This window comes from Periophthalmus magnuspinnatus, chromosome 2 (genome assembly GCF_009829125.3).
Source record: "Periophthalmus magnuspinnatus isolate fPerMag1 chromosome 2, fPerMag1.2.pri, whole genome shotgun sequence".
NCBI classification, from domain to species: Eukaryota; Metazoa; Chordata; class Actinopteri; order Gobiiformes; family Gobiidae; genus Periophthalmus; species Periophthalmus magnuspinnatus.
Window position 1 is genome coordinate 3,401,811 of NC_047127.1, and position 12,696 is coordinate 3,414,506.

The 12,696-nt window shown below is 39.2% G+C and overlaps 1 protein-coding gene across 13 annotated transcripts in view; it reads left to right on the forward strand.

The window, feature by feature from the left end:
* dmd (dystrophin) overlaps window positions 1-12,696 on the forward strand; it is a 500,656-nt gene that overhangs the window by 358,303 nt on the left and 129,657 nt on the right. For 9 of the 13 annotated variants that reach the window (XM_055226238.1, XM_055226248.1, XM_055226250.1 and 6 more), the window contains 8 exons: window positions 1,155-1,175; window positions 1,325-1,472; window positions 2,310-2,435; window positions 4,376-4,525; window positions 5,710-5,808; window positions 7,381-7,477; window positions 7,554-7,723; window positions 9,343-9,460. In XM_055226238.1, the coding sequence (XP_055082213.1) occupies window positions 1,155-1,175; window positions 1,325-1,472; window positions 2,310-2,435; window positions 4,376-4,525; window positions 5,710-5,808; window positions 7,381-7,477; window positions 7,554-7,723; window positions 9,343-9,460 (929 nt within the window). The remainder of the gene's footprint in view (window positions 1-1,154; window positions 1,176-1,324; window positions 1,473-2,309; window positions 2,436-4,375; window positions 4,526-5,709; window positions 5,809-7,380; window positions 7,478-7,553; window positions 7,724-9,342; window positions 9,461-12,696) is intronic. The other 4 variants (XM_055226271.1, XM_055226241.1, XM_033981768.2 and 1 more) reach the window with 1 other exon arrangement.

Consider the following 12,696-nt stretch of genomic DNA (forward strand, 5'->3'; position numbering starts at 1 on the left):
GTGCGCTTCCTGTTTGCAGACAATCAAAAACTGTAAAATTAGATACAGACAGTACCCAGGGGATTTTAAAGTTGGATTAAACTGACCCAGCTAGCCTCAGCTTTAGCCCAGTTAAAAGCGCTGTACCCTATTTTTGTTCCGCTGCCATGGCAAAATACAACTAGCATGCTAACAGCGCACTTCCTGTTAAAATTAGATGCAGACGGTACACAGGGGATTTCAGAGTTGGATTAAACTGACCCAACTAGCCCAAGCTTTAGCCCAGCTAATTTTTTGTTTCGCTGTCATGGAAACATACTACTAGCATGCTAACAGCGCACTTCCTGTTTGCAGTTTATAATTAGACGCAGACAGTACACAGAGCTGCTTTTACAATATACCGTAATTACCTACTCTATTAATAGTACATCCCTATTGGATGTTTCAAAGGGGAAAAAACTATCATGGAAGAAGTACTCAATTTTGGAACTTAAGTAAAAGTACAAATACTGGAGCAAAAGTACTTCCACTTAAGTGAAAGAATTAAAGTACCTGTTTAAAAATGTACTTAAAGAGCAAAAAGTAAAAGTATTTCACGCAGATTCTGAGTCTTAGAAAGCTTCAAATGTAGCGATTTGGTTCAACAGAAATAATCTTTTTTTTTTTTTTTTTTTTTTTTCTTGCTGTTTTTGTCCAGTTTTTTTTACTCAAATTATGAACGTGTTAAAAATAAACCCAGCATTTTCAGCAGGTACAACAATCATAAAAATACACTTTTACTTTTGCAGTTCAAAATGTAGCGGAGGAGAAAGTACAGATACTGCTCTAAAATGTAGTGAAGTAAAAGTAAAAAGCATCCGTGTACAGACACCTACAATTATTACTTAAGTACGATAGTTTACTACGTGTACTTGGTTCCATTCCAGCGCTGACAGCAGTAGTTGTAGTAAATGTAGTTGTAGTAAATGTATACGTTAATGTGTATAAGTGTAGTATGGCACAGATGTAACTTGTTTACTCTGTATTTCTTCCACTCCATGAGAAACATTGCTTTTGCTTTTCTTGGCTTGCCGGCTGCTCATCCATCTGTTCTTTACCATCATCCCATTCAAAACTGAACAAAGCAAAACACTAATTCCTCTTTACTGTTTTATTCGTTTATTCCGATCGAGCAGCGTAAGAGCGAGCCACGCGAGGTAAGCTCCCTGAATTACCTACAAAAATGACCCACTTTATCCCTGTTTAATATTTCAACTGTGAAAGTACCAGATTGCTTATGTAACACTTCCAAAGTTTCTCGGAAAACTCTTGCGTTTGTTTGTTTTCCCTGCCTCCCCTCCCCCAGGTCAGCGGAGGCCAGGACCGCCGCCGCAGAGCTTCAGCAGGACGTGAGCTCCATGCTGGGCTGGCTGGACCGGGCCGAGGGGGTGCTGGCCATCCCCCTGGACCCCCCCGAACCGCAGCACATCCGGGACACGCTGGGCAAAGTGCAGGTACGGCGCGCCATCGCTGCGTCGCTGTCGTCTACGGGTTTTCTCAGAGCGGTGAACTGTTTCCGTGACAGTTGGTAGAGCGTTTGTCCACTGATCTGAAGGTTGACAGTTCGAATCCCACTAAACATGTGACTGTTTACCAATTTTGACCTAAATTTTCGATTTTTTTACAATTTTAAAGTTCCTGTATTTGGCAAAACTGACTCTTGTGAGCGTTAAGTCGTGTTCTAAAGCTGTTACCTCCTCAAAAACAGACCTGGAGTTGTGTTTTGTTTCATTCTCACATGTTTAAGTAACATCTCCAAAGCTCAAAACGCTCTGTTCCACCTTGTGATGTCATGAAGTGGTAGTTTTCAAGTTAACAGCTCCTTTTACATTTAGTTCAGTAGCAGATTGACAATCCCAGATCTGAAATTTAAATGATCCAAATGATCCTAGAAATGAAGGTGTGTGGAGTTTAAAAACACTTCCTGTATCACCACTTCATGACATCACAAGGTGGAACAGAGCGTTTTCAGTGCGAGACCAAAACTCAGGCTAAACACGCAGAGTTTTTTTGCGTTAAACATGTGTGAATGAAACAAAAAAAACACAACTCCAGGTCTGTTTGTGACGAGGAAACGACTATTTTAATGTGATTATTTGCGAGGATAATCACATTTCGCTTTTTTTTTAATCTAATCAACGCGATATTACGGATTCAAATGAGCGGCTGTAACGTTTCCCTGTGAAATCCAAACCTTGAAACTGGCTGGTTGTGAACTTCTGTCCTCGTAGTTCTTCGGGCTAGCGTTACTCCTCGTTAAATTGAGCCGCTGTTTGTTCTGTGTGTGTCAGGCTCGTGTGGAGGAGCTTCCTGCCAAGAGGGCGACCGTGGACGACATCAACGCGAGGCACAAACAGCTCGCGCTTCCTGTGGACAAGCAGAAGGACATACGCGTCGTCAACAACCGCTGGGCGCAGGTCAGAGGTCAACGCTAGTCTGCCACATTTTAGCGTTACCGTCTGCTAATTATGAGAGCGGGAGGTTCTCTGTTTTGACACATTTTTAGCTTCCATGTTTTTGTATTTCAAAGATTTATTAACGCACAAATAAACCTGCATATTTAGGCTGAGTTCTTCTGAAAACACTCTGTTCCACCTTGTGATGTCATCGTGTGGTGATACAGGAAGTGCTCCACTGTGTTTTTAAACTCCACACACCTTCATTTCGAGAATCATTTGGATCATTTCAGAATCTGGAATTGTCACTCATCTCGACTGAATTCATTTTTTTTTTTGTGAAGCCCCAAATCACAGCAGCAGTTTCCTCTTAGGGCTGAACATTAGAATTGATTTAACAAACAGAAAGTTAGAAAATCAACAATGAAACAGAAACAGACGAGAAAATGAACGGACAAAAAACAAGCAAATGGAGAAGTGTCTCAGAGCAGAGCGCCCCCTGTCCTTAGACTCTCCTCTCGGCACAGAAAAAAAAAAAAAAAAAGAGAAACCTCGATTAGAACCACAGTGAAGGACTAAACCGGGACTAAACTGGGACTGAACCGGGACTAAACCGGGATTAAACCGGGACTAAACCGGGATTAAACTGAGACTAAACCGGGACTAAACCGGGACTAAACCGGGACTAAACCGGGATTAAACTGAGACTAAACCGGGACTAAACCGGGATTAAACCAAGACTAAACCGGGACTAAACCGGGACTAAACCGGGATTAAACTGAGACTAAACCGGGACTAAACCGGGACTAAACCGGGATTAAACTGAGACTAAACCGGGACTAAACCGGGATTAAACCAAGACTAAACCGGGACTAAACCGGGACTAAACCGGGACTAAACCGGGATTAAACTGAGACTAAACTGGGACTAAACCGGGACTAAACCGGGACTAAACTGGGATTAAACCGGGACTAAACTGGGACTAAACCGGGACTAAACCGGGACTAAACCGGGACTAAACCGGGACTAAACCGGAACTAAACCGGGACTAAACCGGGACTAAACCGGGATTAAACTGAGACTAAACCGGGACTAAACCGGGATTAAACCAAGACTAAACCGGGACTAAACCGGGATTAAACTGAGACTAAACTGGGACTAAACCGGGACTAAACCGGGACTAAACTGGGATTAAACCGGGACTAAACTGGGACTAAACCGGGACTAAACCGAGACTAAACCGGGACTAAACCAGGACTAAACCGGAACTAAACCAGGACTAAACCAGGACGAACAGCTGTAGACATCATCGTAGACATTGATGACATCACAAGGTGGAACAGAGTGTTTTCAGTTTGAGAGAAGAACTCAGCCTAAATACGCAGGTTTTTTTGTGTTAAACGTGTGAATGAAACAAAAACACACAAATCCAGGTCTGTTTGTGATGATAAATTATATAAAATGCAGTTTAAATCCAGTCTCAAACCTTTCTATTCCCACCGCTCAGTAATACAGAAACATTTTTCAGTTTTCTTTCAGTGTTTAATCTTTTGCATGTTTTTATATTGTGCTGGTTTTATTGGAAGCACTTTGGTCACCTCGAGTGCCGTAAAGCGCTCTATAAATAAACACTGAATTTAATATCCCAGTGAAAATGTATACAACAACTGAACAACTGTGGAAATACTACCACGACAGAGGAGGCAGAGCGCTGGCACAGAGGGAAACGAGCGCGATGAAAACCTCCAAACCTGCAACAATATGGAAATAAGACTCTTGAAAAACTATGCTTAGACTCTACTTGAATTTTATTGTAAAGATATTTAAGTTTTTGCTCTTTGTGGTGCGACTTTGTGGTGTAGAGGTTGTGCAAAATTGTCCTTTGCTCTTCAGTCTCAGTAAAAAAACAAAAAAACTATGAAGATATTGACTAAATCGTGTTGTGTGTTGTGTGTTTCCAGGTGTCCAAAGCTCTCCCCGAGCGTCAGTTGGAGATCGAGGGTTTGCTGAAGGAGCTGCTGAAGCTTCAGGGTCAGGTGGACGACCTGTCAGCCTGGGCCGCGACCACCAGAGGCAGACTGGAGCAGAGCCCCGAGGAGCCTCCGCCCAGAGTAACCTCCACACACCGTTTATACACACGGACAGAGCGTGATCCTGGGGGTTTATTTCACTACTGTGTCTGGAAATCAAGATTTAACATTAATAACTCGCACACAAGGTCATTCAAAGTGTTTTACAGGAGAAGAAAGACGTTAAAGTCACAATACGACAAATCAAAACATAAATAATCACAAATAAGCATCATAAAATCTATATTAAAAGAGAAAAGTGCAGAATAAACCCCTTTCAGTCACAGCAGATAAACAGAACTGTTTGTTAGTCCCGGTTTAGTCCTTGTTTAGTCCTTGTTTAGTCCTTGTTTAGTCCTTGTTTAGTCCTTGTTTAGTCCTTGTTTAGTCCTTGTTTAGTCCTGGTTTAATCCTGGCTTAGTCCTGGCTTAGTCCCGGTTTAGTCCCGGCTTAGTCCCGGTTCAGTCCTGGTTCAGTCCTGGTTTAGTCCTGGTTCAGTCCTGGTTTAGTCCTTGTTTAGTCCTTATTTAGTCCTTGTTTAGTCCTTGTTTAATCCTGGTTTAGTCCTGGCTTAGTCCTGGCTTAGTCCCGGTTTAGTCCCGGCTTAGTCCCGGCTTAGTCCCGGTTTAGTCCCGGCTTAGTCCCGGCTTAGTCCCGGTTTAGTCCCGGTTCAGTCCCGGTTCAGTCCTTGTTTAGTCCTTGTTTAGTCCTGGTTTAGTCCTGGTTTAATCCTGGTTTAGTCCTGGCTTAGTCCTGATTTAGTCCTTGTTCAGTCCTGGTTTAGTCCCAGTTTAGTCCTGGTTCAGTCCTGATTCTGGGCCGGTCCCTGACGTCCTCAGAGTGTGAGACGGTTCATATCGCAGGTTTGATTCGACAGCGTTGCTAAGCGAAGGGAAGGGGCGTTACCTTCAACAACCTCGCTCCTGATTGGCTGTTCGGTTGCTATGATACTCACTGTCAGAATTCCAAATATGTAACTCAGCTCCATATTTGCTGTATACCTCCTCCGGCCTCCATGAGCTTCATTTGGAGCTGAACGCTGTGGGTGACGTCACACTCGCTCAGTCCACGTCTTTACACACTCTCTACCTCCACCCTCCTGTCGTCTCTTTACTCTTCATCCGCCCGCACTGATTCTCTGCCTCCTGCCTCCACCCTCCCGTCGTCTCCGTCCTCTTCATCCGCCCGCACTGATGCTTTATTGTTGTTGTCTCTTGTGCCCAAAGTTGATTGAGGAAGTGGAAGCCCGTCAGCCGGAAGTGGAGGGCGTTTTGGAACGAGGTGAAGAGCTGTACAAGGAAATTCCTCCCAGCAGCGCAGACAAGGTGAACACACTCTGTACTTCACTATAGATTTACTACATATCTTCAAATAGTACTTTTGAATCGCACATAATAGTACACAAATACATTTACATAAACTCTACCAGTCAAACGTTTGGACACAACCTCATTTAATGTTTTTTTTTTCTTTATTTTTACTACTGTCTACATTTTATTTGCACACAGAAGACATCAGATACATGAAAAAAAAGAAAAAAACTATATATTTATTTTTTTTTTATTTTTTTTTTTATTTTGATTTATATTGAAATCTTCAAAATGGCCACCCTTTACTTTGTTGAAAAATATTTAGTAGAGTTTTTTTTTTACTTTTTGTCTTCCATTCATAATTCCATGTATCGTACGTCGTACATTTTTACATATTACTTCATATATTTATAAATATATATATACTTCATTGTGTTATATAAAATTTAAAAAGTAATAAAAAATAAAATTAAAATAAAAAAAAACACTGTATGAGAGTTTGTGTTCAAATTTTTGCCTGGTCACGTAAATAAAAAAAATAATAATAAAAAAAAAAAAAGAAGGAAATTACTACAAAGACTTGAAAAAATTAAATAAAAACATATTTAATAGTGCTCTTTGCAAATGATCATTTATAAGTTTCAGCTTCCTGTTCATATCCGCCATTTTGATTATTTTTCACATTCAAAAGTTTTAAAAATAAATTGGGTTGAACTGTTAATCGCTATGGCAACAGTGCTGTTTTTCATCACTCTATGAATACATTTATAATTATTAGATTTTTTTTTATTTTTATTAAACTCAATCTTCATTTTTATTCATTAATTTTTTTATTCATTAATTAATTTTATTCATTTTATTAATTCATCTTCATTTTTATGTTTTTCAAAATAAAATTATAAAAACCTTTTCCCTGCATTTTTAACTAGAATCATTTTGAATTATTTCAGCGATGGAGTTGCCAATCTCGACTGAACTAACTGTAAAATGTAGATGTTAACTTGAAAACTACCACTTGATGACATCACAAGGTGGAACAGAGCGTTTTGAGACAGTGTAATAATATATTATTATTGAAACGTGCGTGAATAAAACAAAACACAACTTGCAGGTATGTTTTTGAGATTATAACATGATTTAAAGCTCACAAGAGTCCATTTTTCGTACATCTCCAAAGCTGAAAACGCTCTGTTCCACCTTGTGATGTCACCAAGTGGTAGTTTTCAAGTTAACATCTACTTTTTACAGTTAGTTCAGTCGAGATTGGCAACTCCATCGCTGAAATAATCCAAATGATTCTAGTTAAAAACAAACAGTAGAGCACTTCCTGTATTACCACATGACATTAACAAAAGTACCACTTGATGACATCACAAGGTGGAACAGAGCGTTTTCACTTTGAGATCAAAACTCAGCCTAAATACACAGGGTTTTTTGTGTGTTAAACGTGTGAATGAAACAAAAAACACAACTCCAGGTCCGTTTGTGACGAGGAAACAACATTATAACAGAGAAAACGGCGTCATACGTGCGCTTTAAGTTTCAAAATGTTTGCGTCACTCACTGTGCGTTTTGTTTGAGTGACAGGTGAAGTTCGATAAGTTGAAACAAGACTGGACGATAATAATGGAGCTGCTCCGACAACACAAAGAGCGGATGGCGCTCCTCGCCGCGAGAAAAGCCAGTACGTTTCTTCAGTTTCATTCTACAGTTAAAGTTAAAGCGGCCATTTTGATTCTTACGACCGTTTTGTGTTTCAGATGAAAACCTTCTGGGGAACGCTCAGGCGGAGTCGGCGGCGCTGGCCCAGTTTAACAAGTCGTGGGCGGAGCTAACGGACTGGCTGACCATGCTGGACAACATGGTGCAGAATAAGAAAGTGGTGGTGGGAGATTTGGACGATATTAATGAGAATATCAACGCACTCAAGGTAAATTATAACGAGGAAGAATGCTTCAAATGCAAAAAAATTTAATAAATAAATAAAAATAAATAAATAAATACTTAAATAGATAAATAAATAAATACATAAATAAATAAAAAATAAAAAATAAGTAGTTAAGTAGATAGATAAATAGATAAATAATTAGATAAATAATTAAATAAATAGATAGATAAATAGATAGATAAATAAATACATAAATTAAAAAAAGTAGTTAAATAGATAAATAGATAATTAATAGCTAAATAATAAAAAAATAGATAAATAAATAAATAGATAAAAAGAAATAGTTAAATAGATAAATAAATAGATAAATAATTAAATAAATAGATAAATAAATAAATAATTTCTAAAAATCTAAAATAAAAAATGAAAAATTATTTTGATTTTGTTCATGCAGAAATATTTAAAAGCAAGTATTCGTGGGAGAGAAATAAAAAAAAAAAAAAAGCAAAGCTACAATATCATGAATGCAGTTTATAATAAAAACATAACAAAGATGGAGTTTTTGGAGCTCTCTCATGTTATAACGTTTTTACCTCAACAAAAACATGTCTGTAGAGGTTTTAGCTGTCACACATGCATGTTTGAGTAATTTAGCGATCTCTCCTTGGCCCTTTTCAAACCATACAGTTCTTACGGTTTGCAGTACAAGCCCACGCCTCTTGAACAAGACTCCTCCCACACAAGCCTACGTCCCCTACACTAAACAATACGCCTACGACTTCACAAACCTGATGTGACGCGCAGTAGTTTCATTAGCGGGACGTACACTAATGGTTTGTGTTAGCGCTCTGAAGGGGGAGGAGCTTTTTAATAATGTTTTTGTTGAATTTAGCATTTTCAAAACAATAAAAGGAAACATAGTGATCTAAATATGTTACATTTAATATCACATAGAAGTAAAATACTTTTTAATACTCCATAGAAGTAAATACCTCCTCTTTAATACCACATAGAAGTAAAATACTTTTTAATACTCCATAGAAGTAAATACCTCCTCTTTAATACAACATAGAAGTAAAATACCTCCTCTTTAATACAACATAGAAGTAAATGCCTCCTCTTTAATACCCCATAGAAGTAAATGCCTCCTCTTTAATACCACATAGAAGTAAAATACCTCCTCTTTAATACAACATAGAAGTAAAATGCCTCCTCTTTAATACCCCATAGAAGTAAATGCCTCCTCTTTAATACCACATAGAAGTAAAATACCTCCTCTTTAATACCACATAGAAGTAAAATACCTCCTCTTTAATACAACATAGAAGTAAAATACTCCTCTTTAATACCCCAGAGAAGTAAATACCTCCTCTTTAATACAACATAGAAGTAAATACCTCCTCTTCAATACCACATAGAAGTAAATGCCTCCTCTTTAATACCCCATAGAAGTAAATACCTCCTCTTTAATACAACATAGAAGTAAAATACCTCCTCTTTAATACCACATATTCACAGTCCTCCAATATTTTGAGCACTTCTTACTGACTGTACAACGTTAGCAGAGCATATTCGTAGTTTTACCTCCAAAGTCTGCCCTATAAAAACGCTCTACGTCCAGATATTTCGTACTTACTTCGTCCATCCTTGTTCATTTCCAGAGTTCCCTCCAAGAGCTCGACCAGCGACGCCCCCTATTGGAAAAGCAAGTCACCGCCGCCCAAAACCTAAAAAACAAAACGAGCAACCAGGACACTCGCAACGCCATCACGGAGCGCAGTAAGTTTTTTAAAGAGCACATTTTACGCTATTTTCTGTTGAAACCTCACAAAGAGTCAATTTTGTGTAATATAAGACTTTTAAACCTGTAGTTGGCCGTTAGATTCAAACAGTGTGTGGAAATATATGTAAATTTAAATGGCAACATGTGATTTGTGTCTAACTACGCCCACACGAGGAGCGCCGAATGAAAAATGTGATCTACCTGTCAAAACACGGAGGGTTAGGGTTACATCACATCTGCATAGAGTCTGCGTACGCCGGTGTAATTTATGTATGAACGTCGACTAAAGTGAGGATCAGGAGGTAAAATCTACATCAGTGGTTAGTGTTAGTGGTTTTCAGATTCTTCGTGATGATGTCGTACTCAGGAGGGCAGAGTTTTCCCTGTTGATTACGTTGTACTTTGCGCGTGAAATATCCAAAAGGTAAATGCACAAATGTTGAGTCAGTTCATTTCTATCAGTGACCAGAGCCAAGAACTCGCTGTACTTCTTGTAACGGCCGGTGGAGCAAAAGATGCAGATGCGGGACTCAAAAAACGAAGAGGGTTTATTACAAAGAAAATGCAAAGGCTGGGAGCTGGGTCGGAGGCTGAGGTGATCCACGAGTCCAAAAAAAACCGAATTTGAAGACGAGAACGTGACCGATACTGCTGCTGTTTCGCTCGTCACCAAAGCGCCGGACTGTGTTAAAAAGGTACCACATCTGCATCTATCAACGGGATGAATCACTGTTAAAAAACAAAGAAAATGACCTTTTCATAGATTAAAAAAGACCTTTCCCTTCTACATCAACAAAACGGAGCCAAAAGGAAAACATATCCAAACCTTTTTCCGGCGATTTTTCCGCTTTTTATGTACCCCAGCTTCATCTGTGCCTTGTGAGCGTGTATTTTCAAAAGCTGGAGAAATAGCGTAAAAAAAAAACAATTGACTGAATCCCAAAACATTGAAACAACTTTTTTTTTTATAACATTTTTTAATTTAAAAAACTCAGTCAATGACATTTAAATCTGTTTTAAATTACATTCACGAAACTTTCACTTTAGTTTTCACATAAGATATAAAATAAGACGTAGAAAATACAATAACTTAAATCATATTCCGTGTACAAGTATGACTGTCTTGGGAGTAAAACGAACTAAGTTGATGTACACCTTAAGATCCAACAGGTGTCAGTATAGAGCAACACAGCAACACTGCACCGGCAAATATCAACACAGTTTGGCGAATGTGCTAATCACTAATACTTCAAAAAACACAACGAAGCAAACCAGGCCAAGCTGCACAACACCACAGGAGGATAAACCGACGATCTGCAGCGTGTGGAGGAATCAGCAGAGTCTTTGTCGTCCAGAGGTTGAAGCTTGATTGGTGTTGGGCTGCAGGTGAGTCACGGGTGGTAACTGTCGGTGAGGGTGGTGCTAGACGCTCCGCCCAGCTCCAGGCACACAAACACAGAAGAGAAAGGGGAGACAGCACAGGAACGCACAGAAAAACTAGAATCCTGACAGTAAAACAACATTTTACTGCTCTCATCTGTGTTAAATATTATGGCCCGATAGAATGTAATAGAAACTCAGCTATGAGGTAAAAACTTGGTGTTTACTATGATAAATATTGTGGCATATTTGTATTACAATTGGGCAAAGTAAGTTCAGTTAAAATCAAAACTAAACGAAGAGTTCAATGGCAAAAATGTGTCTTTTTGTTCTTGTACAGATATTAGCAATGACGATGATGTATAGCAGATTTTATCAAGAAGAGATGGAATCATATTTTCATAGCCGTAAAATAAGATTTCGTTGTCCAGGTATGATCCACAGTAAAAGAAAAATATAAAATCTGTCAACTGGGCAAAATGTTTTAGAGCGATGACGCTAACACAGCTGTTTGTAAAGAGTTAGCCTGAACAATTACGCAAAAATAAGACTCAGGCACAGTTCCCTCTTAGCGTAGTTCAATAAACCTAGAAAACAAACAGGTGCGTTAGCTTCAGTGTCGTTAGCTCCTCCCTTTAGACAGATCTAAGGCAGTGTCCAGCAGTAATCTGACCAGAACTGAAGACGAGCAGCGAAACGTCTTCACTCTAAAACTTGTGTCCAGTGACAGACCTGAAATTTTCTTTTACTACAGATTTGGCTTTGAAAATATTACTATTCTAAGAGAAAACTACAAGCCTCCCATGACTTTTTCAAATGGCACTAATCTGTTTTTGCAAATTAACTCTTCAGATATACCGTATTTTCTGGAAAATAAGTCAAAAAATACATAATAATGAAGAAAAAAACGTGGTTGTCAGTGTAACCGTAATGAAGATGTGACTTATATTCCACATATAAGTCGCATCTGAGTATAAGTCGCACCCTCGGACTAAATATGAAAAGAAAAAAACGTATAGTCCGGAAAATACAGTATATGTTTGGCCATGTTTGTTCCCTGAAGATTAAACCAACATATGATTAAATTAGGAAGGGAGAATCTAACCTTTTTGTTTTCGATGTCAGAATTTGATTTGGAAAAATGATTTAGAGATTCAACTTCGTGTAATTTTTTGAAACAATCTTTTTTTTTTTTTGCCGATCTTACAATTACAGTATTTTGTCCGTGGGTTTGTTCTAGTCAGACGTGGATAGAGAAAGTGTTTTTTATTACGTTGATTATGATTACATGTTATTTTCAGAAGAAATATCCACAAATGAAGAAGCCGATTGTGTATTTTTGTGACAGTGCTCCCAAAATGTGCTATTTCTGTTACGTGTTCCCCAACGTGAACATTATAAACCTGTAGAAACATCGTGATCGTCGTCTGAAATCCAACCGTAATTTAGTTTTTCCTCCACCCACTCGAGAAACGACCTCACCCCTGTCCTCAAACAACTCCACTGGCTCCTCGCACGACAATACGATCCAACCCGCACAATCCAAATCCAATAGAAGGTCGTCTTCATCACCTGCGAGTCGCTCCATCGCCTGACCCCATCGCCGTAACCCCAACCCTGCTCCATCAGCACTGTCCCAACCGCCGCCTCAGATCAGCCAACACCAACCTCCGCGCTGCCCTCGTCGGGACAAAGCGCCAAAACCTCGCGGGACGGAGCCTTTGTTGCCATTGTCCCCCCCGCCTCTTCCCGCTCTCTGGAAATCACTCCCACGACCCATCAGAGACTCAAACTCACTGCAGAATCTCAAATCATTATCATCATCTTCTAGTCGGGATGGGACGAGAACCAA